The sequence below is a fragment of the Aotus nancymaae genome, unplaced genomic scaffold (genome assembly GCF_030222135.1).
Source record: "Aotus nancymaae isolate 86718 unplaced genomic scaffold, 86718_ANA_hifiasm-v0.15.2.pri h1tg000020l, whole genome shotgun sequence".
NCBI lineage: Eukaryota > Metazoa > Chordata > Mammalia > Primates > Aotidae > Aotus > Aotus nancymaae.
In genome coordinates, this window is record NW_026988432.1 from 59,331,525 (window position 1) to 59,359,451 (window position 27,927).

The window sequence follows — 27,927 nt, forward strand, 5'->3', positions numbered from 1 at the left end:
TCTAGAAAAAATATTAAATAATCACGTAAAGGTAATGGAATAAATGGTTGTAAACAGACTTGTCATATGATTTGGTATCTAAGGTTATTAACAGATATTAAATAGCTGGGTAATTTCCAACTCAAAAAATGTAGGAAAACACTTTTAAAATGTTCTTATTAGGAGGTCAATATCTTTGCCTAAGTCAAAGCTTTTATAAAAGTTATGTATAAAATGAGGCAACATGAACCAGGAAATAAGAGAAGAAAGTTAAAGATATAAAGAGGTATTTTTGATAAAGGTGAAAAAAAGCAATTTTATATAAGAAGAAATCTTGTGTGGTAAATTTTTTGTCCTAAAATAAAATGACCAGGTTGTTCAAGAAGAGAATATTTAGGCAAAACAAAAAGTCTAAGCATGTTGTGAATCATCTATGTAAATTGATAATAAGATTAGTTAATGGAAACTTTTTTTTTTTTTTTTAGAAAACGGGGTGGTATAATATAGTTGGATATGAGTAAGAAGAAAATCCTAATAGTCTTTCTAGAGGTGGGTCTTTTATATTAACAAAATTACACAAATACAAACTATAATTGGTTAAAACAAGACTTTATTTAAAACATTTGTTTATTTACTGATGAGACAGAGTCTCACTCTGTCACCCTGGAGTGCACTGGTGCAATCTCGGCTCACTGCAACCTTCGCCTCCTGGGTTCCAGGAATTCCATGACAACTTTGCTTAAGTTTCTCTCCTTTCCCCAGCTCCTGGACTCTGCTCTGCCTTCAGTCTGAGCCAACATACAGTATAAAGGCCCTTCAGTATAAAGGCCCCGTCTATGGCTGCTGCAAGCAGGCTGGGACACCTGAATGGGAGGACACTCAGGAAGAAAAGACTGTGCTATTCATGAACTCCTTTGACATGTTTTAATACTAACACTACAATTTGGGGGAAAAGAAAAAATATTTTAAAAAAACAAAAAAGTTATCTTTTAAAATCTAAAAAATTTAAACTATTGTTTTAAAAGCCTTACATAGGCCGGGTGCCCCTGTAATCCCAGCTTCTTAAAATAAAGCATTTAATTAAGGAGGGAGGCTGAGGCAGGAGAATGGCTTGGACCCAGAAGGTGGAAATTGCATTGAGCTGAGACCATGCCACTGCCCTCTAGCCTGGCAACAGAGACTCATCTGAAAACAAAACAAAGAAAGCCTGACACAATTCACAGCTATCAGCCAACACACTCAGCAAGTTATCTGTTGAGTGGGCAGAAGGAGCCTTCACTTTGGAGTGGTTTCTATAACTCTGTTTACATTCAAAGGGACAGAAGAGTGTAAGACTGTATTGTTGCCCTGACAAGGTCCCATTCTTTACTATAAAGTGCAATCTTTGTTGTCCTTGAGTTAACTTGAATTGAGGTATTTCTTCTTTTGAAAATACAAATTTTCCAGTTATTTAGCAGGAGAGGTGGTATTTTCCTGTCTTTTTTGGTGAGGGGTTCAGATGTTACATTACCCCTCATTTCTTCCTTCAGGAGAGGATGGCCTTAGCGTGCTGAAGACTAATTAAGTCATCAGCACTGAAAGACCTGGTCTTGCGACCAGTATAGAACATTTCATCTTGTTCCATCCTTGATAAAGCCTAAGAATGTCAAACAGAAAAGAGGTACAATTTTAAAAAGGGTTCCATCCTTTTAACAATCACCACTGATGAGAAGCCACACATGCAGACTCCTTTAGATAGTTCGGCTACAGCTACTTTGGCTGAGGTTTACACGGCCAACTTCTGGCAGCTTACTTAGGTCACCTCCTTTCAGGGCTAGAATTAGATTGCTGGAGCAAAGGGGAGCTTGCTTTATTAAGTTACTTAAAAATTGGGATCCCCACAATGTCACCGTATTGTCACAGGCTTCTAACAGTATCATCGTTACCCGTGCACTTGTGCCTTAAAAATAACAAAAGCACACCTAGTTTATTAATCCATTCACATTCTACACAATCTGTAAGTTATTATATACTCAAAGAAAATTGTAACCAGGCAGGCATGTGCTGGATTGTATTGAAATGTCAACAAAGTCTAATGATTAAGCATCAAAAGGTACTACTTTTATGCTTATGGTAGAAAACTCTATTATTTTAAAATACTTCCACGATGACACAGAACATGCCAATTTTAAATGTTCATCCTTGTCAGCTGTGAGTAATTTTGCTGTGTACTTACCAAAAGTCACAAATCATAAATATTATTTTGTCCCATAAAAGTTATCATTTCCAGTAAAATCCCATGTACTTCCTGCAGCCAGTACTTGAGACACGCACACCTCATACTGTCTAAGTGCAGGTCTCTCGGCTTAGGCACTAATGGTTTGTCTAACACACCCATGGGACTGACTGCACTGTGGTATACACAGTAGAAAATGACAGAAATTTGCAAACTGAGTAATACATAGTAATCAAGAGTGGTAAGTGCATTATGTATGTAGACATTGTTAGAAATAAAATGGCAAGAAATCATTTCTGTGTGATTATTTGCAAGGGCAAAGGTTCAAAACGTTCAAATTCATTAAGAATGAATTTAATTTGATTAAAACATTCTGAATTATGGCCACAAAAGAGACAATATCTATCATTTTCAAAAAACATGAATCCTTATAAAAACCATAAGAGATACAGGAAATAGAATGCCAAAAGGTTAATAAGCTCTTCAGTATGTTAATTTTGAAGCTTTCCATTTTTCTAATCACTACTTCATATGACCTACTCATAAATGTTAGCACTGGTGTTTGACTGAAAACCCACTTAGTAACTTCATAGCCTTACGTGCAGTTTCCATGCTCTTGCTCTGTCAAGAAGGTAAGGTGGCATACCCAGGCCATGACTGAATGCCAACTGACGAAGATAGAAATAGTGTCTGGTAAAAACGCTTTCAGCAATGTTGGTATTATAATTAATTAGCTCCAAGAAGGATGTTTTCAACGTATACCTGGGGAAGGAGAAACACAACAAAACCAACACAGGACCATGTTAGTTCACGGGGCTATCTTCAAAAACATTATTCTTATGTAAGAAATGTGGTAAAGCCATCATGTGCTCTAGTTTATTAGAATTCATGACATAACTCACACTGGACAGAACTCGATCTAGCAAAGAAATACAAGAAAGCATGCAACTTTCCCAGTTCCCTTTGAAATCTCAGGAAAAAACTTGTACCGGAAATGAAACATGAATGCATTCCCTTTTAACCAAATCCATACCAGCATAGATGATTTTTTGATATTTTAATTATGGCCAATTCTTGCAGGAGTAAGGTGGTATTACATTGTGGTTTTAATTTGCATTTTCCTGATAATTAGTGATGTTTCAGAAGAAAAGTACATCCTAACAAGATTAACAGATGTTGAAAGTTTGAAGAAAAATCTGATAGACACTAATTTTTAAAAGGTTCAATTTACGGTCAAAAAGAGACCATTATAAATAATCAACAGCAGAGGGACAAGATAAATGTCCATTAAACACTTTGTTGTAATGTTTTTCAATCCAGAGCATAGCTCCTGATGCTTCTGCGTTCGTAAATGGCACTAGGTAGAACTGGTCATCTTGGGGGCTGGCCTCTGTCATCACTGCCTCTGGAGCTCATATCTGTGGACACCTGCACATTTCTCTGTGTATTCTCTGACCTTGGAACTAGGGTTAGAGCCCCACCAGATTAGCTGCAGGTCTTGAGATCAATTTAACTGCCACTATGGTGGAGCTAAGTGTTCATCATTACATATTTTGCTCCCTTCAGGAAACCACTTTACAAGCTGGGCACAGTGGCTCACGCCTGTAATCCCAGAACTTTGGGAGGTTAAGATGAGTGGATCATCTGAGGTCGGGAGTTCGAGACCAGTGTGACCCATGGAGAAACAACATGGAGAAACCCCTGAAGAAGGAAATTAAATAATAACAATAGTAGTCTGTAACTGCTACATAATAAAGTTTACACTGTTGTGTTCAATATAAAACCTAACCCTCAGTTCTGCTTGAAATTAACTAACTCCCTATAAAATCTACCTTATCTACTCTCCCTACTTTCTCAGCAAAGTTCCCAGGCATCTCAAGACTCTCATTTTTCTTGCAGACCAGCTGCAAGGTCACAGGGTAATATAACACCCAAAAAATGTGCAATGTGTTCCTCAAAATGCGATTTTCAAATGTAACACACATCACAAGACATATCACAAGTTAACTGTTCTTTCCTCTGGCTTCTGTAAACCTGTTAGTTGCTATGTCATCCTGGCTATATAACAAATCAAGCCCTGTCTTTGTTAGGCTCTCAGCCTTGGGATGCAAATCCGCCGAGCTGGTGTCCACCTTAATAAAATCCTCCTGTTTCACCCATTGGTTTCTCCAGGCTCCTGAATATTATGTAACACCCCATCTCTACTAAAAATAGAAAATTAGCCGGGTGTGGTGGCACATGCCTCAGGAGGCTGAGGCAGGAGAACTGCTTGAACCCAGGAGGCAGAGGTTGTGGTGAGCCAAGATCACGCCATTGCACATTGTTGCCTAGGCAGCAAAAGCAAAACTCCATTTCTCTCTCTCTCTTTCACACACACACACACACACACACACACACACACACACACACAGAGAAACCAGTTTACAGATTGACAGTAGTGATTAAGAGAACTTTAGCTTCTGCAACTTTCAAATGACGTTCATTTTCTGTTAAATCCTTTACTAAAATGGCTACTAGCAATATCACCATGATAACTCAGTTTATACTATTAGCAAAGTGGTAAGTTAGCAGCCATTTGAACAGCAGCCAACCATCACTAGTCTCTTCTTGGTTACAAGAAGCCTCATTTCAATTGTAAATATACACTGTGTTAATTCTGAATGACAGTCTTTAAAAATTTTTTGGGGTACATTGTAGGTGTACATATTTATGCGGTATATAAAATTATTTGATACAGGCCTATAATGTGTCATAATCACAGCAGGGTAAATGGATGTATCCTTTTATTTTCATTTTTTACAAATAATTCAATTACATTCTTTTATTTACTCTAAAACGTACAATTAAATAATTCTTGACTGTTGTCACCCTGTTGTGCTATCAAATACTAGATGTTATTTATTCTTTCTAACCAAATGTATGCACCTATTAACCATTACCCCTTACTACTCTCATCCTCCATACTACTTTTACCAGCAGCTGCAAACAATTCTCCTACTCTGTATCTTCATGAGTTAAATTGTTTTAATTTTTAGTTCCCATAAACCAGTGAGAATAGGTGAATTTTGTCTTTTTGGGTCTGGCTTGTTTCACTTAACATTTCCATCCATATTGTGGCAGAAAACAGGATCTCATTCTCCTTCATGGTTGAATAGTGCTCCACTGTGTATATGAACCATTTTCTTTAGCCACTCATCTGTTGATGAATACTCAGAATGCTTCCAAATCTTGGCTGCTGTGAATAGTGCTGCAACATACATGAGAGTGCAGGTATCTCTCTGATATACTGATTTCCTTTCTTTTGGGTTTATACCCAGCAGTGAGATTCCTGGATCATATGCTGGCTCTATTTTTAGTTCTGAGGACCTCCGAACTGTTCTCCATAGTGGCTGTATTTAAATTACATTCCTACTGACAGCGTACAAGGGTTACCTTAGCTCTATATCCTCGCCAGTATTTGTTATTGACTGTTTTTACAATAAGAGCCATTTTAAGTGCAGTGAGATGATCTCTCATTGTAATTTTGATTTCCATTTCTCTGAACATCAACGATATTGATATTGAGTATCTTTTCTTATACCTGTTTGCCATTGGTATGCAAACGGGTCTCACTTTGTCAATCAGGTTGGAGTGCAGTGGCAGAATCACAGCTCACTGCAGCCTTGACCTCCCAGGCTCAGGTCATTTATACACCTAAGCCTCCTAAACAGCTGAAATTACAGGCACATGCCACAAAGCCTGCCTAAGGGGTCCTCTTTTCAGAAATATCTATTCAGATATTTTGCCCATTTTAATAATCAGATTTTTTTTTTTTTCTATGGAGTTATTTGAGCTCCTTAGTATTCTGGTAATTAATCCCTTGTCAGATAGTTTTCAAGTACCTTCTCCCATTCTGTGGGTTGTCACTTCACTTTGTTCACTGTTTCCTTTGTTGTGCAGAAGCTTTTTAACTTGATGTGACCTAATTTGCCCATTTTTGCTTTGGTTGCCTGTGCTTATAAAACATTATGCAAGAAATATTTGCCCAGTCCAATATCGTGGAGAGTTTTCCCACTGTTTTATTTTAGTTTCGTATTTGAGGTCTTAGATTTAAATCTATTTTTAGTTTTTTAAAAGACAGAGATACTGCATTGCCCAGATAGTCTTGAACTCCTGAGCTCAAGCCATTCTCCCATCTTGGCCTCCCAAGTGCTGCGATTACAAGTGTGAGCCACCACACCCAGCTTAGATTTACATCTTTAATCCATTTTGATTTGATTTTTGTATAAGGTAAGAAATAGAGGCCTGGTTTCATTCTTCTGCATGTGGATATCCAGTTTTCCCAGCACCCCTTACTGATGAGACTGTCATTACCCCACTGCATGTGCTTGGCAGTTTCATAGAGAATGAGTTCACTGCAGATGTATGAATTGGTTTCTGGGTTTCTATTCTGTTTCATCGGGCTACGTGTCTGTTTTTAATCACAGTGCCATGCTGTTCTGGTTACTACAGGTGTAGAGGTTAATTTGAAATTAGATAATGTAATTCCCCCAGGTTTGTTTTTGATCAGGTTAGCTTCGGATATTCTGGGACTTTTGTAGTTGCCTATATATTTTAGGATTCATTTTTTAATTTCTATTTCTGTGAAGAATGTCATTGGCTTTTGCAGAATTGTGGAGGTTCCACATTGGTGGTCTGAGATCAGACCTGAAGGAATTCTCTACATTAATGGACAGAGACTCGATTCTTCACTTACTTTCCCACAAATGAAGTCTGTCTCTCTGTGCTAAGCTGCCTGGAGCTGGGAGAGGAGTCATACAAGCACCCCTGTGGCCATGACCTCTGGGACAGCACTAGGTCTGTCCAGATAGTACTAGGTCTGTCCAGATAGCACTAGGTCTGTCCAGATGGCATTAGGAGTTGCAGTCCTTGTGACCTAGACAGACTTTCAGGTTTATTAAGGACCCCAGACTATTTTATCCCATGGCAGCCAGGCTTTCACCACTCAAGTTCCAACCACGGGGATGAATAATTCCCCTATGGTTGGGGCTAGTCTAAAGGTTATTTCTGTGGGTGGGCTTTGGGTGGATTCAGCTTTGTTTTGCTTTCTGCTATGACGAGGCAGCACTGAGTTCAGGCAAAGTCCCACAGCTGCTGTGCTCTCCCTTCCCCAAGCATGTAGCCTCTCTCCTTGCCACAGGTTCACAGTGGTGGCATCAACAATTCAAGACTGTCTTTTCTATGCTGTTCAGTGCCTCTTTCACTGATATGGCATTAAAACCACATCATATGAACATTTAAATAATTTTCAGTTCTTATTGTGGTGCTTTTCGATTTAGAGAGTTGCTAAAGTTGTTATTCCTGTGGGGAGCACAATTGGCAGAGACTTCTATTTCTGACTGCATACATCCTGAATCACAGTCTTATCTGGAGTAATAGGCAAACATAAAAACAAACAAACAAACAAACAAACAAAAAACAAAACAAAACAAAACAAAAAAAACCTCTTGCCACTGCCCGAGGATCTTCATCTTCATATGCTTCTATGTCATCAACAGGTGTTCCTTCAGATTTTCCTAAGTGTCACCCACAATGCCATTCTCGCTGTCTAGTGGACACTGTGAGAGCCTGTGCTGGAAATGCCTCCTTGGCTCACCCTACCAACCAGCTCCAAGACCCTTCCCTTTACAGCAGTCATGAGGTCACACTGAAAGAAAGACCCAGGAAGCTCCTGTTTCAGTGTCATGTTGCGATCTATAAGCAACCCCATGATTCAGCAAGATTTCTTGCATTCTCATAGATAACTCAGGGCCCCCCAAGTGCTGCTGTCGTTGCATTAATGAGCTGGGAATCTCCTGAGTGCGGTGAGCATTGGGTGATGCTCCAGCAATGTTTCTCAGACTGCCTGAGGGGAACACTGGAACTTCTAACTCATCAGCCCAGTGATGCAACACTCCTAATGGGGAGAGGACAGGCGAACAGGGAACTGTGGCTATTCTGTATCTCAAGGTTTCTATAAAACAGATCTTCAGAGAAAAGTGGGAGAACACCAGCAAACGCAAATACACAATGTATGACTCAGGGTGAAGCTATACTTCACAATGCAGAGGCCCCAGACCTGTCAATGGGCAAACAATTATTTCAAAGGCAAGATATGTGCTCCTCACAAAGAGACTAGAACTTGCAGACAGCTTGTAAAAGCCCTAAGGAAATTGACTGTACTATTATGTTTCTCATTGTACACTGGTAAGATATTTGCGAAAAATATGCACCAGAAAAATACTTTTCCATTTATGAGATTATTACAATAGCACTTTACCAAGACCTACCAATGAATAGTGAAAAATATGAACTGTTCTTCTAAAGCTGGGGAGAAAGAGTAGGTGGTATTTATGCCCATTCTTATTATCTGCATAATGTAACCTTTAAAAGCATTTCTCAAAGTGTTTAAGTTTATGGGAGCAAATAAAGTATTCAAAAATGGTTAGGAAGTTCACAAAAACTGAACAAACTCACATATCCCCAACTGTAGTTTTCTCAAAGAGCTTGCAGAAGTACTCATCGCACAAAACCTCATGGATCACACTTTTGATGACAAGAATGGCTCCGAAGATAATCCTCCTCCAGTTGGTTGGACAAATGTCGATATCAGCACACTTTACAAGTCGTCTTATGTATACCTGTAAAACAGAGCACTGGCCTTTGATTTACCTCAGTTTAAGTGCTGTGATAAGAACTCTTATGAAAAAGCAGAATACTTCTGGTTTTGACCAGAAAGTAGATGCCTTTTATTCTTATGTTCTACAGAGACTTTGTTTCATGAGGTTAAGTAAGGGGCCATATCACAATCATAGCTCAAATATTTCTGCTACCTACTCTGCCCAGCGGGGGTAGATTAACACATCCAAGGAAAAATGAATGGAGGGCAGTAGCTCTCAATCACAACATACATGAGAATTGCCTGGGGATACACCCTGAGATTCAGCTTAGACCTACAATGGCATGCATTCCTGCCCATGAACCAGATGGTCTTGTTACTACTCTTCATTCCAAGCCCTCCACATGCCCTGGATGTGTGCGCACTGCGTGTGCATGTGTGCACTGAAATGTGGGGGGAGAAATCAGAAATCCCTCCTGCTGCCTTTAATAGCAATTGTTCTATAATGAGAAACGCAAGGCAACACTTAAGCCATACTGATGATTCAACTCAAATGTGTGTATTTGCTTTCATAAGTTTCTCTTAAAGTTCTGAGATAATTTCAGAAACCTACTTTCATTTAAAATCAGGAACATATTACCCTGTTTACAAGATCAATTTCTTTTTTTTTTTTTTTTTTTTTGGAAACAGAGTCCTGCTCTGTTGCCTAGGCTGAAGTACACTGGCTTGATCTCGGGTCACCGCACTCTGCCTCCTGAGTTCAGCAATTCTCCTGCCTCAGTCTCCTGAGTGGCTGGGACTACAGGGGCGTGCCACCATGCCTGGCTAGTTTTTGTATTTTTGGTAGAGACAGGGTTTAACCACATTGGCCAGGCTGCTCTACAAGACCAATTTCTAAAGATGCTTTATAAATAGAAAATATCTTACCAAACTTGTGATTGCTGAGTCAGCATCTAGCCTTTTGACACAAAACAGAGTAACCATAAAGGTGAAAATTTTTCTGTGTGGAGGATCAGACATAAAGTCTTCTTCTAGAACCTCTCCTTGCTGAAAGAAGAAAGGATGCAATGTAAGTATCCATTGAAGAGAAAACCTGAAGTGCTCTTAAGACAGCAGTGTTCACATTTGTGCCCATGTATCATTTACAATAATTTTGATTGGTGAGATGTCTTTCAGTTTTTACAATATGAACAGTGCGATCTTAAAATACGATAATGATGTAACACTCATCAACATTCACTTAAAATTCATATGAGCTAAAGTTCAGAAAATTTTTGTTCTTTTTTACTCTTTGCCCCACATAATCCTATCCAAATGTAAGCTACTCTTGGGCTTTAATGTCTTACTGATGGTATGTCATTCTCTGCAATAAACTTTGAGAAAATACAGTTTCCTGTAACCATGGAGCTCTAAGCCTACGGTGTTAAATACTATAGTCTCTAGTCACATGTGGCCATTATGTACTTGAGGAAGTACATTTTTTAATTTTTATAATATGTAGGTTGATTTAAACTGAAATTATTTCTAACTCTCTTCATAAAAGTCATGCTTCTGTGTTAAAAGTATTTACATATACTCATATTGCTTGATGCTACTAATAACTGTCTTTTAAAAGATACATTTTCTGTTATTTCGATAGCAGATTTACTCATACTAGTTCACTAACTAAACAGAGCTGCAGATCAGTTCTCATTCTAACACATTCTTTTTACAACACCTAAGAGGACTAAATGCAACATGAAATGGGGAAGATTTAAAGATGGCTTTGACATCAGCACGAAACAAATACAAGTCTATTATAAAAATACAACCTCAATAAAAGTGCCACTTACATTAAGTGGGTATATACGTTCGTCAAATACTTCAAAAGTTCTATCTGCATCTCTATAAAATAAGAATGTGCATTACTTCAAAAACTGTTAATATCTTAGTATAATACCTGTTTAGTATGATAATGCCTCCTATGTGCTTTGGTGCTTACTTCACCAAAGCAAACAGTTTGTACAAATTCTTCTCCTGGATCCTGCCCTGCGGAAGGCTTCCCAATCTCTTCTTCCTCAGCACATCATATCCTGTACTGTGAAGTCTTTTTCACAATAACCAGTCAGAACTGCCTATAGGTATTGACCCTCCCTAACAGGCAATGGCAATAAACCAAACATATTTTCTCTCTTCTTAACCACACATTGAAACACAAGAATGTTTTACAAAGCAGTCATGATGGGCAATAAAGTCTCTAGGACTTTAATAAATGTAAATGCGATTCCGATTTCCTAGCTTCCTTTCTTTTTAGTCCCTGTAGCATACTTTCATAATGAATTTATTTATTTTCTGTTGAATTTAAAACTCATCTGAGCTTTTATTTTAAAAGAGGCTAATCTTTGACTAACTTTAAATTTTGTAAAACTAATTCATTGTGCCTGTGTGATAAACCAGTGGTTCTCCAAATGTGCTCTGTGGACCTCTGGGGATCCCGAAGACCCTTTCTGAGAAGGTCTAAGAGGTCAACACTATTTTGTTTTGTTTTTCTTTGTTTCATTTTGTTTGTTTGTTTTTGTTCTTCTGAGATGGAGTTTCACTCTTGTTGACCAGGCTGGAGTGCAATGGTGGGATCTTGGCTCACTGCAACCTCTGTCTCCCAGGTTCAGGTGATTCTCCTGCCTCAGCCTCCCGAGTAGCTGGGATTATGGGTGCCTACCACCACAATCAGCTAACTTTTGTATTTTTAGTAGAAACAGGGTTTCACCATGCTGGCAAGGCTGGTCTTGAACTCCTGACCTCAGGTGATCCATCTGCTTGGCCTCTCCAAGTGCTGGGATTACAGGCCTGAGCCATCATGTCTGCTGAACATTGTTCTGATAATTATACTAATTCAACCTCAGAAAGTTGCTACAAAAATTTTTTTTTTTAATTAAGAAAGTAATACAAAGACACTGACTACTTTTTCATAGACACTTGCCATCACTGAATAAAAGCCAAAGTGGATAAAACTGCTGGTTTCTCAGCCTAAATCAAGGCAGTGGTACCAATTACACTGGTAGTAATTCTGTTCTTTATTGTCCCTTACAGTTAAAAAGCAGTCTAAAGTACTTAAGAATGTCTTTGTTGAGGCGATAAAAATTAATGGCGTTACTAAATCTTGACATGTCTCTTTAATATTCTGAATCAGTAGAAAGCTAAGAAGAAGCGCTTCTGCTGACTGCAGTACGGTTGTGTTTAAAAAAAATTCATCATTTAATTGTGAGTGGAACAATCACTTTTTTCACAGAACATCATTTTTATTTAAAAGTACTACTGTGCCGGTGCAATGGTTCACACCTCTAAAATCCAAATCCTTTGGGAGACCAAAGCAGGGAGATCGCTTGAGCTCCTTCAGAAGTTCAAGAGTAGCCTAGGAAGCATGGTGAAACTCTGTCTCTACCAAAAATACACAAAAATTTGCTAGATGTGGTGCCACACCTCTGTGGTCCCAGCTACACAGGAGTCCGAGGTCAGAGAATTGCTTGAGCTGAGATCATGCCAATGTACTACAGCCAAGTGACAGAGTGAGACTCAGTCTAAAAAAAAAGATAACTATCATTCTCAAAAATAAATGAACTGAGGTTGTCACTTCAAGGAAAATAAGCATGTGTTCCCAATGATAAATTAAGCTTTCCTGAGGACTTTGAAAATCTCACTCCTTCTACTGTAGGCTTGACAGCTTTTCAACACTTAAAGACTTTTAAAATAATACTGGTGGTTAAAAGTGATTTTTGACACAATAAAACATAAACCAATATATTCCAAATAACTAATGCATGATAGTATAAACAAAAGTATGGGGGGAAAGATCCACTTACCATGCAATACAGATTACTGATTACTGATCAAATAAATTTATTAATATGTATAATACCACTGCAACTAATTTTAAAAAGTAGCACTTGTCAAGTTTTCACTTATTATTAAATACCCACAGCTCTCTCAAAGCTTTAAAAATGCACCTTTTACCAACTACATATTTGCAAGAGATTAGGTCATGTCATTGCTTCCCTTTTTTGACTACAGGTATGCACCATCATGCCCAGCTATTTTTTGTATTTTTAGTAGAGATGGGTTTCACCATGGTGGTCAGGCTGGTCTCAATCTTCTGACCTCAAATGAATCTGCCTGCCTTGGACTCCCCAAAGTGCTGGGATTGCAGGTGCCTCCCACCACACCTGGCCAACTTACTGCTTCTTAAAGCAAATTGCAAAGAAAGACCTAGAGAATCCAGCTGTCTTCTATTAAGTGTGACATTCGAGGTTTTCAATAATATAAATACATGACACACTTTTAACTCAACTTTTTGCTGTAGAAAATCTATTTTCTCGTTAAAAATTTTATGTTAACAATGTTGTTCTCAAGGAGTATTTTCTGTTGTCACAACCTGGGTCATGGGTTACTACTGACATCTACTTGGTACAGGCCACCAGTGCTGCTAAACTTTCTGCAATGCACAGGACAGTCCTCGTGACAAAGCGTTATCTAGATCAAGATATCAAGAGTGGTAAGGCTGTGAAATCTAAACTAAAAATAGATTTTGAAAAAATCTCAATTTTATAGTTCAATGACAATAAATATCAATATCATCAATATAAATACATACTCTTTGAGATTCCCGATCATTTAAGTATTAAAAGTGCTAAGGACCAAAGAAAATGCAAATAATTTGCTTGGATATTTTAGTAGGCCCATTACAGGTCTTGATGTCTAGAGTTGTGATCTAAAGGGCTTGATAGCTTACAAAGTAATTAGCCAGAATAACAAGACAGTTTTTTAAAAAGCTCACCTTTTCTTGATAAGATAATATATCTCCATGGCCACACTGTGGAAGGAAAAACATTCATAACAATAGATGTTTTCATTTGTTAGGTCTGAAGACACTTTTTTAAAAGGGTGTGGTGGAAACTCTCCTAGCAGCCTTGAAATTAAAATCTTCTAGTTCAGAACAGTACCATAAGGGCACTTTCTTGTTTTCATTTCTTGGCTTTTAGCAAAAATATGAGAACAAAAATGCAAGGCAATACAATACGCTGTTAGAAAACGTGCTTCTGTAGATGATTATAATATACAAATAATAACATATTTCCCTGTTATATGTTCTTCTACCCACAAAACCTTTCATCACATGCAATTTATTTTATGTATTTATTTATTGTGTGACCCAGAATCTTGCTCTGTAGCCCAGAGCAACCTTGGCTCACCACAACCTCCACCTGCCGAGTTCAAGCAATTCTCAGGCCTCAGCCTCCCAAGTAGCTGAGACTACAGGTTGGTGCCACTATGTCTGGCTAATTTTTGTATTTTTAGTAGGGATGAGGTTTCACCATGATGGTCAGGTTGATCTCAAACTCCTGGCCTCAAGTGATCTGCCTGCCTCAGCCTCCCAATGTGCTGGGATTACAGCTTGAGCCGCCACACCCTGACTCATGCAATTTATATCTATGTGTACGTATGTTTAAATTTCAGCCACACAGTAGTGGTTTCTTTTTTAAGATGTTAGACCCTGCATTTTAGTTTAGTTCACTATCTCCTACCCAAGCATTTTTTAAATTCTTTCCCAAAAAATGCATAATGTAATGAAAGTGCTTTATAACAAATAAAATTATTTGAAATTGCTTTTGCATAATTATTAGAAAATATATTAGTAAACATAAGCTCACATGACATCAATGATAGGTACAGCAATCCTAAAATAAGCAGTGCTAACAAGGTAGTGTAGCACGACAGTGTAATATCAGTGGCAGGTATCTTCAGTTAGTTTAACTGAAATATTTATGAACAGATACAACTCTTCAGATATATTTGACTGTATTCCTAAGTTACCCACTGATGCTGTGTATCAGAAAACAAGAAGTTCTCTTACATAAGTTATGTGCTTCCATTTGCCCTCAGCAGCTACAATGAGGCTCAAAATAACTGAGGGAAGGCAAATCTCAATTTTAGTAATAGCACTTTTTAAAAAGCCTGTAACATTAGCACTTCAGATGGATATGTCTATAGTGCTTCAACTAGTTTTCACCTCTGAAATAATTTTAAAATCACAGAATTTGAAGTTACATGCTAGAAAGGACCGATGACCTTACAAGACATTTAATCCAACACTCATTTTACAGGTCAGGGAAACAAATCTTAAAACTGACTTGCCCAAGATCCCAAAAAAAGGAGCAGTTTCTTGCCCTAAACTCAAATTAGGTAGTGGCTTTAAATTTTGCTGCACATTAAAATCACCTGAGAAGCTTTAATAATGGCCTCATTTTCAATAATTAGCATTGGATATAACTTTGGCCATCAGGGTTGTTGGTAACAAGTTTCCCAGGTGATTTCAATGTGCAGCAAAATTTGAAATGATTGAGTTGGGGTGAAAATCAGAATCTTCTGGGATGCTTTTCTTCATATAAAGATGCTATGTTTTCCTAAAAGGCTTCTCAGTGCCTGGAGAGAGAGGGAAAGTGGAGATTGGAGGATACATGTATTTGCAGACATGTATTTTGAAGACAAACTTTGCAAAAGTGATCCCAATGAGTTCCACCTAGACCACTGATAACAGTGCACTACTAACTTGTGATGAACATTTTTCAAAATCTTTTCCTGAAGCCAATTTGCCCTATTAATTTGCTCAACAAACCTCTATTTCACCAAGAGTGAATACACCAAATGATCATTTCTCAAACTTGCTGATGGCAAATTAAAACTTAATTTACTTTTGAAAGTAGATGTCTAAAAATTAGAAGAATAAGGAAAAAAGCATGACATTTGTTTGAACAAGACTATCTTCAAAGCTACTTTGGAATTCTATGCTAACACTTAAAAATTATTTGAATTCAAAAGCAGCCAGGGACTTTAGCCAAAGTAGTTTGTTTGTGTGTTTGTTTGGTTTTATGCTCAAAGATTTAAGAGACAGCCAAGTGTGGTGGCTCAGGTCTGTAATCCCAGCACTTTTGGAGGCAGAGGTGGGCAGATCACCTGAGGTTGAGAGTTCGAGACCAGCCTGACTAACACGGAGAAACTTCAACTCTCCCCAAAAAAAAAAAAAAAAAAAAAAAAAAAAATCGGCTGGGTGTGGTGGTGCATGACTGTAATCTTAGCTACTTGTGAGGCTGAGGCAGAATTGCCTGAACCTGGGAGGTGAAGGTTGTGGTGAGTCAAGATAGTGCCACTGCACTCCGGTCTGGGCAGTAAGACAAGAGGAAAACTCCGTCTAAAAAAAAAAAGAAAAAAGATTGAAGAAACTTGGCTGACTACAGACATTTAGTGATTCCTCAATAGGTCCCGAAGCTCAGCACCTAAGACATAATTTGATTCCAATTTTTGCTGAAACACAATTTCATCTCAACTATTGTTATAAGGGAGGGAAGAAAGTGACATTATTATGAGTGTAAACCTGCCATTTTTAATTAAAGTAAAAGTTACTGACAATTGAATTAGCTAAAAAGGCTCGTGTATTCAAAACAAAATTGTTTATAAGCTAGCTAGTTATATTTCTGGAATGAAAAGTAAACTTAAATATAAGGACATTAATATTCTAAATTAGCGCTTTGCAAACTGTGCTCTAAAAATCAACACTCATAACCAAGGAGATGATAATAATGTACAATGGACAGCCCCTGTGGTGGTGGTTGTCCCTTTTAAAAAATAAACTTCATCTCAGAGTGCTCTCAAAGTGTATCTCTATGGCCCATGAGGTGCTCATGCACAATGCAGAAATTCAAATACAGATACACTGTGGTGCCAGAGGAGAAAAAGCTGTTCCTTCTTCTAAGACTAATGTCCAAAGTAGTACACATTGACTTAGGCCTGAAACGCACTGAGAAACTAACTTTTCATAAAAAACATTCAATAAAGGGAACCTACCCTTTTTAATGCATTCAACATTCTCTTAAGGCATAAAGGCATCAAATAAATAGCAACACTTTTTCTGAAATTGCTTATTTGCTAAGAGATTTTTCCTTCCACCATGATGTAGAAGATGAAAAGAGAAATTGATACTTAATATTTAGAATCTGGCATCAATATATAGTTGACTCCAATTTCTTAAACTGATTGAAGAAGACAACCAAATGGCTGAAATAATTTTAATCTGTCCCTTGGCAGTATAGTTGTACTCACGATTTTAGTGTCATGTGAAAATGAGGGCAGATGGCTGTGTTGTCCTCAAGGAAAATTGTTGAGCATGAATTGAATTTCCAAGAAAATAGATCCGTATATTTCTAAAGAGGAAGAGAAGGATAAGGTAAACTTATCAAAGTGTGTGTTTTTTTTCCTCAGTTAAAATGTCAAGTGAAAAAGCACTAAGATATTTCTTACACTCTATTAACTGCCTGAGTGTGATATCATGTGCACTGTATAGAAAAACCATTAGAGGCTCTTAACTTCCAGAGATGATATTGAGATATGGGTTAGAAAATGCTGCTCTTAATATGCTACCTGTCATGAAAATTAACAAGGATTTTATGAATTCTCTTTATAGACAATGACAAAAGTTTAAAATACAATTTCATTGCTTTTTTCTACCATGATATAAAGCAGCTGAGAATTTCTACTAATTTATTACAAGAAAATATAATGTAGTAAATAATACTGGTATAAGAGAAATTTATTGCAATGAATACAAGACTAATGTATTTACAAACTTACTAATCCTATATGTATCATTTCAGGCAATATTGTGACAAAACAGCTTTTTCACATTCAGAGGTTCCGTGTGGCAGGGTTGCTAGGCCACCACCAAGTGAGGAAGCCATAGGTTTCTCTAGTCCTATTTTCTTATGTGGAGGATAAAAAGATTATCACGCTGGGCGCGGTGGCTCAGGCCTATAATCCCAGCACTTTGGGAGACTGAGGCGGGTGGATCACGAGGTCAAGAGATCGAGACCATCCTGGTCAACATGGTGAAACCCCGTCTCTACTAAAAATATAAAAAAATTAGCTGGGCATGGTGGCGCATGCCTGTAGTCCCAGCTACTCAGGAGGCTGAGGCAGGAGAATTGCTTGAACCCAGGAGGTGGAGGTTGTGGTGAGCCGAGACCGCACTATTGCACTCCAGCCTGGGTAACAAGAGAGAAACTCCATCTCAAAAAAAAAAAAAAAAAAAAGATTATCACTTAAATATTCTCTCACACCCTGAAAACAGATAACAACTTAAAAAATTTAACTTTCGGAATGTGAGGAGAGATCCAAGATAGCTGATGATTAGCAGCTCGGGCACGTACCTCCCAGTGAAAGCGCAGGGAACGAGAGGACGCCACACTTTCAGACGAATGTTAGTTGCTCACGGACCACGAGATTCCCAGTGGAGGAGCTCCACGGGTCGCCAGGGCGACTCTTGTGGCCGGCGTGGCGGTTTTGCTGGTGCCTTAGCACGCCAGTTCTTGGTGCAGAGTCCGGATATTCCCGGGCAGAAAAGCACCATCAATCTTAACACCGCTCTTTTGGCCGGCTCAGTGGATTGCTCAGATTTCGGCGCAGGGAATCAACAAGTTGGACGTCAGAGACCCAGTTAGAAAGTCGGTAATTATAAAGACGACAGACGGACAAATATATAATGAAGGGAAGAAACCAGCGTAAAAAGGTAGAGAATACTCAAAATCAGAATGCCTCTCCCTCTACAGGGGATTGCAATTCCTCATCAGTAACGGAACAAGGCTTAATAGATTACACCGGTATTCCAATAACAGAAGCAGGTTTCCAAACGTGGGTGATAAGAAACTTCTGTGAATTAAAAGAACTTATTCTAACCCAATGCAAAGAAACTAAGAACCTTGAAAAAAGGTTTAACGAAATGTTAATGAGAATGGACAATTTAGAGAAGAATATAAGTGAATTGATGGAGCTGAAAAACACAACACGAGAACTTCGCGAAGCATGCACAAGTTTAAACAGTCGAATTGATCAAGCGGAAGGAAGGATATCAGAAGTCGAGGACCAGCTCAGTGAAATGAAACGAGAAGACAAGAATGCGGAAAAAAGGATGAAAAGGAATGAGCAAAGTCTCCAGGAAATATGGGACTATGTGAAAAGACCTAATTTACGTTTGATAGGTGTACCTGAATGTGATGAAGAGAATGAATCCAAGTTGGAAAATACTCTTCAGGATATCATTCAGGAAAATTTTCCCAACCTGGCAAGGCAGGGTAATATTCAACTCCAGGTAATACAGAGAACACCACAAATATATTCTTCAAGAAGACCAACCCCAAGGCACATAATTGCCAGATTTATTAGGGTTGAAATGAAGGAGAAAATACTAAGGGCAGCTAGAGAGAAAGTTCAGGTTACCCATAAAGGGAAACCTATCAGACTTACAGCAGATCTCTCAGCAGAAACCCTACAAGCCAGAAAAGAGTGGGGACCAATATTTAACATCCTTAAAGAAAAGAACTTTCAACCCAGAATTTCCTATCCAGCCAAACTAAGCTTTATGTGCGAAGGAAAAATTAAATCTTTTGCGAACAAACAAGTACTTAGAGAGTTCACCACCACCAGGCCTGCTTTACAAGAGCTTCTGAAAGAAGCACTATACATATAAAGGAACAACCAATATCAGCCTTTCCAAAAATATATCAAAAAGAAAAGAACTTTAACACAATAAAAAATTCACATCAACTAATGGGCAAAACAGCCAGCTAGCATCAAATGCTGGTATTAAACTTACATATATTTCAATTGGATAAAAAGCCAAAACCCATCGGTATGCTGCATCCGGGCCCATCTTACATGAAACAATACACAAAGACTCAGAGAGAAGGAGGAAGATTTACCAATTGAACAGAGAGTAAAAATAAACTAATAAACAAAAAGCAGCAGATGCAATTCTCACCTCTGATAAAGTAGACTTTAAAGCAACAAAGATCAAAAGAGGCGAGGAATGACATTACATAATGGCAAAAGGATCAATGCAACAAGAAGAGCTAACGATTCTATAGATCAACGAGATAGAAAATTAACAAGGATATTCAGAACTTGAACTCAGACCCGGAACAAGTAAACTTAATAAATATTTATAGTACTCTCCACTTCAAATACACAAAACATACATTACCACCTCACACCTATTCCAAAGGTGACTATATAATTGGAAGTAAATCACTCCTCAGTAATCGCATAGCATTTCATAGGTTTAAATTAAATATTGGTTGGCTGTTTGTTTGTTATCTTCTTCCCTTACTCCTTCCTGATTACATCATTAAGTATAATTATCAGTATAAAAGAGGTTTTCAATACCCATTACTAAATTGCATTCTAGCCTGGGCAAGAAAGCAATACTCCCATTCTCTCTCCCTCTTTCTTTTCGTTCTCCCTCCTCCCCATTCTCTCTCTCTCTTTCTCTTCCTTTTTTCTCCTTCCTATTCTCTCTTTCTCTAAAAAAAAAAAAAAAAAAAAAAAAATTTAACTTTCACTTCATGTTTAAATAAGACTGCCATGACACGACTCAAATGAAACTCTCAGAGAATACTTGCCATTCATTTCAAAAGTTGATTAATTTCATTCTATAAATCATCTGACCTGCACCTAGGCATTTTCCTGCTATACTCTTGCTCTCTGCCTAGAAGACTGTTTTTCTCTCTCCTTGTTTCAGCAAGCTTGATTCCATCTACCTTCTTGGATCTTTTGGCCAGCAGCCACACAAAAAAAGCTGTTTTTTTTGTTTTTGTTTTTTTGTACACTAATTAATCAAATTCACCACTGGTTAAAAGATACTAATTCTTGCCGAGTATTTCCCTCATGAGAAACTATGCCTCTCCATAAGAGTGAGGGAGGGCTCTTACTCTTTCTACCTCCAGCTGCCGAGCACAGAATTTTGAGTAAATCAAAACTTCGACAAGTATTTAATAAATTAATTCAGTTATAATTTGGAAAATAAGTCTTACTACATTTAATTAGACCAAAAACACTCCTAACGGTTTACTGTTTATAGGTATTATTTAAGGTAGTCAACAAAAAAGAAACAAATCATCTAACTGCAGTCAGCATGAATAAAGAGTGTGAAATTTTATGATCTTTAACAAGAAACGGAAGGGGTTACATAGTAGGTTAATAACAAAAACTAGAAAATAATTATACCTAGTAATTTAGTAAGTCAAAAAAAAAATGGCTTATCATCAAAGGTCCATGTAGAGGTCTTTCACGTCCTTGGATAGGTCTATTCCTAAGTATTTTATTTTATTTTTGCAACTATTATAAAAGGAGCTGAGTTCTTGGTTCGATTCTCAGCATTCGTGGTTAGGGTATAACAGAGTTACTGATTTGTGCACACTAATTTTATCTCCTGAAACTTTGCGAAATTCATTTATCAGTTTCGTGGAGCTTTCTGGTGGAGTCTTTGGGGTTTTCTAAGTATAAAATCATATCATCAGCAAACAGTGACAGTTTGACTTCCTATTTACTGATCTGGATGCCCTTTATTTCTTTCTCTTGTGTGACTGCTCTGGCTAGGTCTTCCAGTACTATGCTGAATAAAAGTGGTTAGACTGGGGCATCCTGGCCTTGTTCCAGTTCTCAAGGGGAAGGCTTTCAACTTTTCCCTCTTCAGTATTATGTTGGCCGTGGGTTTGACATAGATGGCTTTTATTACATTGAGGTATGGCCTTTGTATGCCAATTTTGCTGAGGGTTTTCATCATAAAAGGATGCTGGATTGTGTCAAATGCTTTTTCTGTGTCTATTGAGATGATCATGTGATTTTTGCTTCAAATTCCGTTTATGTGGTGTATCACATTTATTGACCTGTGTATGTTCAACCATCCCTGGAACCCTGGTATGAAACCCGTTTCATCATAGTGGATTATCTTTTCGATATGCTGTTGGGAAGGACAAAACATTGCTGAATGAAATGATGGACACAAACAATAGGAAAGACATCTCCTGCTCATGAATGGGTAGTATGAATGTTGTAAAAATGACCATATTGCCAAAAGCAATCTACAAATTCAATGAAATTCCCATCAAAATACCATCACCCTTCCTCACAAAACTAGAAAAAAATAATACTAAAAGTCATATGACACCAAACAAGACTCCACATAGCAAAATCAAAATTAAGCAAAAACAACAAATCTGGAGGCATCAATCACATTCCCTAATTTCAAACTATACTATAAAGGCATAGTTACCAAAACAGCATGAAACTGGTATAAACACAGGCACAAAAACACCAATGGAACAGAAGAAGAACCCAGAAATAAACCCGAATATTTATAGCCAAATGATCAGCAACAAAGCCAACTAAAATATAAAGTGAAGAAAGCAAACCCTATTCAACAAATGATGCTGGGATAATTGGCAAGATCCTCAACTATCACCATACACAAAAATCAACTCAAGATGGATCAAGCACATAAATCTGTGCCTGAAACCATAAAAATTCTAGAAGACAATCTTGGAAAAACCCTTCTACACACTGGCTTAGGCAAAGACTTCATGACCTAGAACCCAAAAGCAAATGCAACAAAAACAAACAGGTAAGACTTAACTGAAGAGCTTCTCCACAGGGAAAGGAACAATCGACAGAATAAACAGACAACCCACAGAGTGGGAGAAAGTCTTCACACTCTATATATCTGACAAAGGGCTATTATCCAGAATCTGCAAAGAACTCAAACAAATTACAATTTACAAATTTCAATTACAAAAATATGGAACCAGCCCAAATGCCCATCAGTCAATGAGGGGATAAAAATTGGTGATATACGTGTATATATTTTATATATATATTATATATATCTCATATATGATGGAATACCACTCAGTTACAATAAGGAATAAATTAATGGCATTCCCAGGAACCTCGATTGAATTGGAGACTATTATTCTAAGTGAAGTAACTCAGGCATGGAAAACTAAACATTGTATATTCTCATTCATACGTGGGAGCTAAGCTACGAGGATACAAAGGCATAAGAATGATACAACAGACTCTGGGGACTCAGGGGAAAGTCTGGGAAAAGGGTGAGGGATAAAAGACTACAAATCAGGTTTAGTAGATACTGATCAGGTGATAGGTACACCAAAATCTCACAAATCATCACTAAAGAACTTACTCATGTAACCAAATACCACCTGTTCCCCCCAAAACCTACGGAAATAAAAAATAGATAAATAAACTACATCAATCTTCTCAGCAAACATAAATAAAATAAAATAAAAACTAAAGTTTACATTTTTCTCTCTCCTTTTTGGCAGGACAAATTTTAGGCATCTTTTTAAACTATTAATAACTTTTTTCCTTTTTCTAAGACAAGGTCTGACTTTGTCACCCAGGCTGGAGGCAGTGGTGCAATGATGGTTAACTGCAGTCCCAAACTCCTGAGCTCAAGCAATCCTCTGCCCCAGCTGCCTGAGTAGGTAAAACTAAAGGTATATGCCACCATGCCTGGCTAATTTGTTAGTTCACCATTTTGTAGAGATGAGGTCTTGCTATGTTGACCAGGCTAAAAATAAACATATCTTATTTAACTTAAATATTTCTAACACTGTGAGCATTCATGAAAACAGCTCAATCTATGTTGTGAAGTAATGGGATAATATGACAGTGTATAAAGTTTGAATGAAAACAAGGCCTTAGAAGACAACTGTAACATGCTTATTATAGATACATCACTAAAAAATTGTCTGGGTTAATACCATTAATGATATTGAAATTAAACTTTGATTTACACTTTAATATAGGTCCTAAATTTGGATTAAATATAATAGATTGATCACAAATTTATTTCTTCTCCCTCTAGACATCTCATTAGTCACAAAATAAAGGTGACACACAGCACCAGGAGAGAAGGTTGAAAAGAGATAATTTTTAATAAATGCTGAGACATAAAAAGTAGTTAAAGGAGTGGTAAATAACACAGAAGCACAACTATGATGCCTCAAGAAAGTGACTGGAGGCTGGGCAAGGAGGTTCACGCCTATAATCCTACCACTTTGTGAGGCTAAGGAGTTCAAGACCAGCCTGGCCAAGATGGTGAAACCCCATCTCTACTAAAAATACAAAAATCAGCTGGCTGTGATGGCAGGTGCCTGCAATCCCAACTACTCAGGAGGCTGAGGCAGAGAATTGCTTGAACCCAGGAGGCAGAGGTTGCAGTGAGCTGAGATCTCACCATTGCATTCCAGTCCAGGTGATAAACCAAGACTCTGTCTCAAAAATTAAATAAATAAATAAATAAATAAAAAAGAGAAAGTGACTGCAACAGAAGTGAGCTGTTTGTCTTGCAGAACTAAAGGCGGGCTGTGAACTTAAGAGGCAAATCGCACTTTGAAAAGTAGTGCAAAATGTAAAACAAAGCCACCAAGGTCAGTTGATAATCTGTGGTTAGAGACTCACGTCCACCTGTTCTCCCATCTGATAAGAAACTTAGATGTGTGTTCCCTGGATATGCCAAACCTGAGAATTTCTGGCTCCCAACTACCATAGATTAAACCTGAGATATAAAGAAAACTATACACCAAAAATGGAACTCTGACTTTCTTCCCTAACTCTGCTTTTGGAAAGCAAGTAGCCAGGCAGAAACTTGGGAGAACATTCTCAAGATACTAAACTGTCTCGAATAAAGATCCCCAGGTAATAATACACTGAGGTCTCCCAAATGAAAAGCTAGCTGCTTCCACAACCTCACACTGAGTGCCATCAGTTAACAGAAGTCCTGCTTCCAAATCAAGCAAGCAAGCCAGGGACCACCACACATTGGAGAAAAGCCTCCAACAAGAGAGACTGAAACAACACACACAAAATTCATGGGACCAGTCAAAATCAGGAGCAAAACTTTTTTTAAAATGTTAAAACACTCTAAAAAATATATATAAAATTCAATAGATATAGTAGAGGATAAACTCATAGCATATCCCAGACGCAGGATAAACTCATAGCATATCCCAGACGTAGAATAAAAAGACAAACTGAAAAAAATCGAAGGGAAAAAACTGGAAACGAAAGCAGGTCTACTGGTCTAAGCAGCCTAGCGCCTGAGTAACACGACTATCAGAAAAAAGGAACAGAGAAAACAAAAAACATTCTCAAAAAGAGAGCGTCTGCAGACTTAGTAGCCTCAGTAAAATGAAAAGATTCCCCGCCAAGCTGTTATTATGAAATTTCAGAAAAGCTCCAAAAAAGCTTCCAAAAATACATAAAACGCGGTTATAAATAACGTGTCACGCAATGGCAATAGTTTCAAGAACAACACTGTGATGAGAGCACAATTGCAGAATATCTTCAGAACCATAAAATTTAGATTCAACCTAGAAGTTTACTCTCTATCAAGGAAGAAGAATTTTAAGACTGGTCAGATCTCTAAACATCTCTGCCCAGGAAAGTGTGCTTAAGTACAACTAGAGAGGATAACAGGACAGAAGGAAACACAGGATCTAGGACTCAGGCGATCCCACACAAGGTAGCAGTTATGTGAGATCCCAAAAGACTTTAAAGAGATAGCACAGATAGACTAAGACATCAAGCATATCTAGGGAAAGCCACTCTATACTGAATTAGGAAGACAAAAGGCCAAAGAAAGGCTGCCCACCACCCGCCAAAAACAAAGAGGAACAGATATGTTTTAGCAGATGGAAAATATCTTTGAAAGGCATGTGACAATTCTACAACACTTGGGGTGGGGGGGATCAGCTGTTAGAAAACAGGCAAATGAATATAGTCAGAAAATTAGCTTCATGCTAAAAAATAATGGATGTGAAATGTAAATTATATGTAAAATATAATTTAACAATAATTATTATTTTTCAATAAAGTGACAGAGCATCCAGAGGCTACTTACTGCATTTGGCTGGATAAACCAGCATAGGCCAGGAAAAAAAAGATGATCCAGAAGAAGTGCAGAAGTGCTCAAATTTCAGAACTGTTTCAGAGAAACGATGAAGGAATATATAATGAAGAGACACAGTGAAAACAACATATAACTCAGCAGTGAATAATATTTGGATAGTCATAATCATGTCAATATTACTGATTGAATTAAAAAGTGTGCTACAATTGAAAGAAACGGAGAAAAATAAGGTCATGGCTAGCAAGGAAGATATGCTTTCACCTGCTCTGACAGAGGGTCAACAGACCATACTGACAATTAACTTAGCTCTTCTATTTTTGTTATTTCATTAAAAATAAGATTAAATATTTAAAGCAGATCTTTATACCTCAACCAACTATTGAAATTTAACTTGAGTGTCAGCAACCCTTAAAAGGTGGGCACACTAAGCTGAAGACTTTTCGGGATAAATTTGATAGGAAAGTAGAAGAGATTCAGAAAATCCATGAAACAAGGTCTATCCTATCACCACTGGGTCCCCATTATAATTCAAAGGAATCAAGAGAGACAGATTTTTACATCAAACTATCAATTTCTCAACTTTTTGACTGTTTACTTACAGGGTTTGTACCGCTGTTTTCTCCTATTTCTTGTGCTAAGAATGAAAGAAAAAAAAAAAAGGTCACTTCTGACACAAATAATATAAAAGTCGTTGTTAACATCTTACCGACTACTCCTAGGTACAATCAGAGAAAATTCCATTTAAAAAAATTAAGTTCAACAATTTATAATTTAAACTCTCTGGCATAATAAGTCTCATAAAGTGTAAAAACTTAGATTTATTTTTTGACCTAGTTTACTTTGTTTTTATTACATATGAGTGAAATAATACTCATGTACAAAACGGCACAAAAATTAGGCCAGATGAAAAATTTAGCTAAATAAAAAATTTAATTGTTGCATATATGAGCCATGATCCCTTAGTATTCTCCCATTCTGCATTTACACATAGCTTAATTACCGGAATCTAAGAGCTAACAGCTCTAAGAACTACTTCCTGGCCAGGCACCTATCTCTAGATGCACCAGAATCCCTGTAAGCCTCTCCAACCACAATCAGTGGTCATCTACTAATACGTCACTACAAACAAAACAAACAAAAACAGGGTCTTTACACAACTGAAAAGTAACCTATCTTAAATTTAATCTTTTGTTTGTTTGTTCTTTTTTGTTTTTTGATACTGAGGAGTCTCTGTCACCCAGGCTGGAGTGCAATGGTGTGACCTTGGCTTACTGTAACCTCCAAATATTTCAGTATGAATTGTCCTGAGATTTAGCTACTTTAATGAAGGAAATAATTAGGCACTTATCTGCTTCCTTCACTTAGGTACCATCTGGATAGGTACAAAAAAAGAATGAGATGGGTACTGGAAAGTTGGGGTATTTGAGTTTTTAGTGAAAAAAGAAGAGAATATTCCAAAAAAGCCTCAACAAAATCCCACAGAATAATAAACGGAGCTACAGACAAGAAGAGACATAAATAAATGGTCCCAGGCCAGACTGAGAGAATGAGATGAGGGAGCAAGAACTGGGTGTTAGGGAGGGGAGGAGAAAAGAAATTGACTGGACTCCATGGAGAAAGACTAAGCGGTAAAAAAAGGAACACAAGGCAGAGCCAGCCTTTGTTTCTGACCAGCCCTGGAAAAGTTGGCTACAGGCAAAAAGGAGCCTGAGGTAGGGGATGCCCCCCAGGGGACCTTGAAGACAGCAGCAGCCAGAAGGGTGGCCAGGGCAGATGGCACCATCACCTCCTTACCTTCAGGTATCTCCCCATCACAGATGTCCTGCACAGGAAGGCCCTCACCAGCTTCAACAGTCAAGTCCACAGGTGCTACGGCAGTAGCCGTGGGCGCTGCTGCTGCTGCTGTCGTGTCCTCAGCTGCTGCCTCACAGATTTCAGAGTCAGGAGGACACCCTGACCCCTCATCCTGGTCCGACTCGGGGCTGACCTTGGGGTGCACACAACAGCTCAGTATGATCCCCATGGGACACCTCTACTCCTGTCTGCCGCCACTTGTGCCTCCGCTCACAGTGTTGGCCAGGCACTCCTGCTGCCCTAGGCCGAGGCTATGCCGCACTTTCAGAGATGGTCTTGCCTGCGGCTCGCCTGCCCACCCCACAGCCCGGCCCCAGCCGGGGCTCGGGCCAAGGCCTGCACCCTGCCGCCTCTCCTGAGTTGACTTGTCTGGGAGGGTCAAAAACAGCTGGCTAATTTAATAGGTTGTGAATCCAACAAGCACTGAGAGATATAACAACTGCCTGAAGA

At 38.1% G+C, this 27,927-nt stretch overlaps 1 protein-coding gene across 1 annotated transcript; it reads right to left on the minus strand.

Annotated features, from left to right (window-relative positions):
* Window positions 1-571: 571 nt before the first annotated feature.
* On the minus strand, window positions 572-27,778 carry LOC110568594 (cyclin-Y-like protein 2). Its single transcript, XM_064379370.1, has 9 exons — window positions 27,418-27,778; window positions 26,223-26,257; window positions 16,962-17,062; window positions 13,642-13,677; window positions 10,664-10,715; window positions 9,759-9,878; window positions 8,690-8,853; window positions 2,794-2,956; window positions 572-1,615 (listed from the first exon to the last, which is right to left on the minus strand). The coding sequence occupies exons 1-9, from the start codon at window positions 27,644-27,646 to the stop codon at window positions 1,505-1,507; spliced, it is 1,011 nt and encodes a 336-aa protein (XP_064235440.1). The 5' UTR covers window positions 27,647-27,778; the 3' UTR covers window positions 572-1,504.
* Window positions 27,779-27,927: the final 149 nt, after the last annotated feature.

Coding starts and splice junctions, on each gene's coding strand:
- LOC110568594 (XM_064379370.1), bottom strand. CDS start 27,646: ATGGGGATCATACTGAGCTGTTGTGTGCACCCCAAGGTCAGCCCCGAG. Junction 13,678..16,961: donor TTTCACATGACACTAAAATC/GTGAGTACAACT, acceptor TTCCTTCCACAG/TGTGGCCATGGAGATATATT. Junction 2,957..8,689: donor AAAACTACAGTTGGGGATAT/GTGAGTTTGTTC, acceptor CTCCTTCCCCAG/GTATACGTTGAAAACATCCT.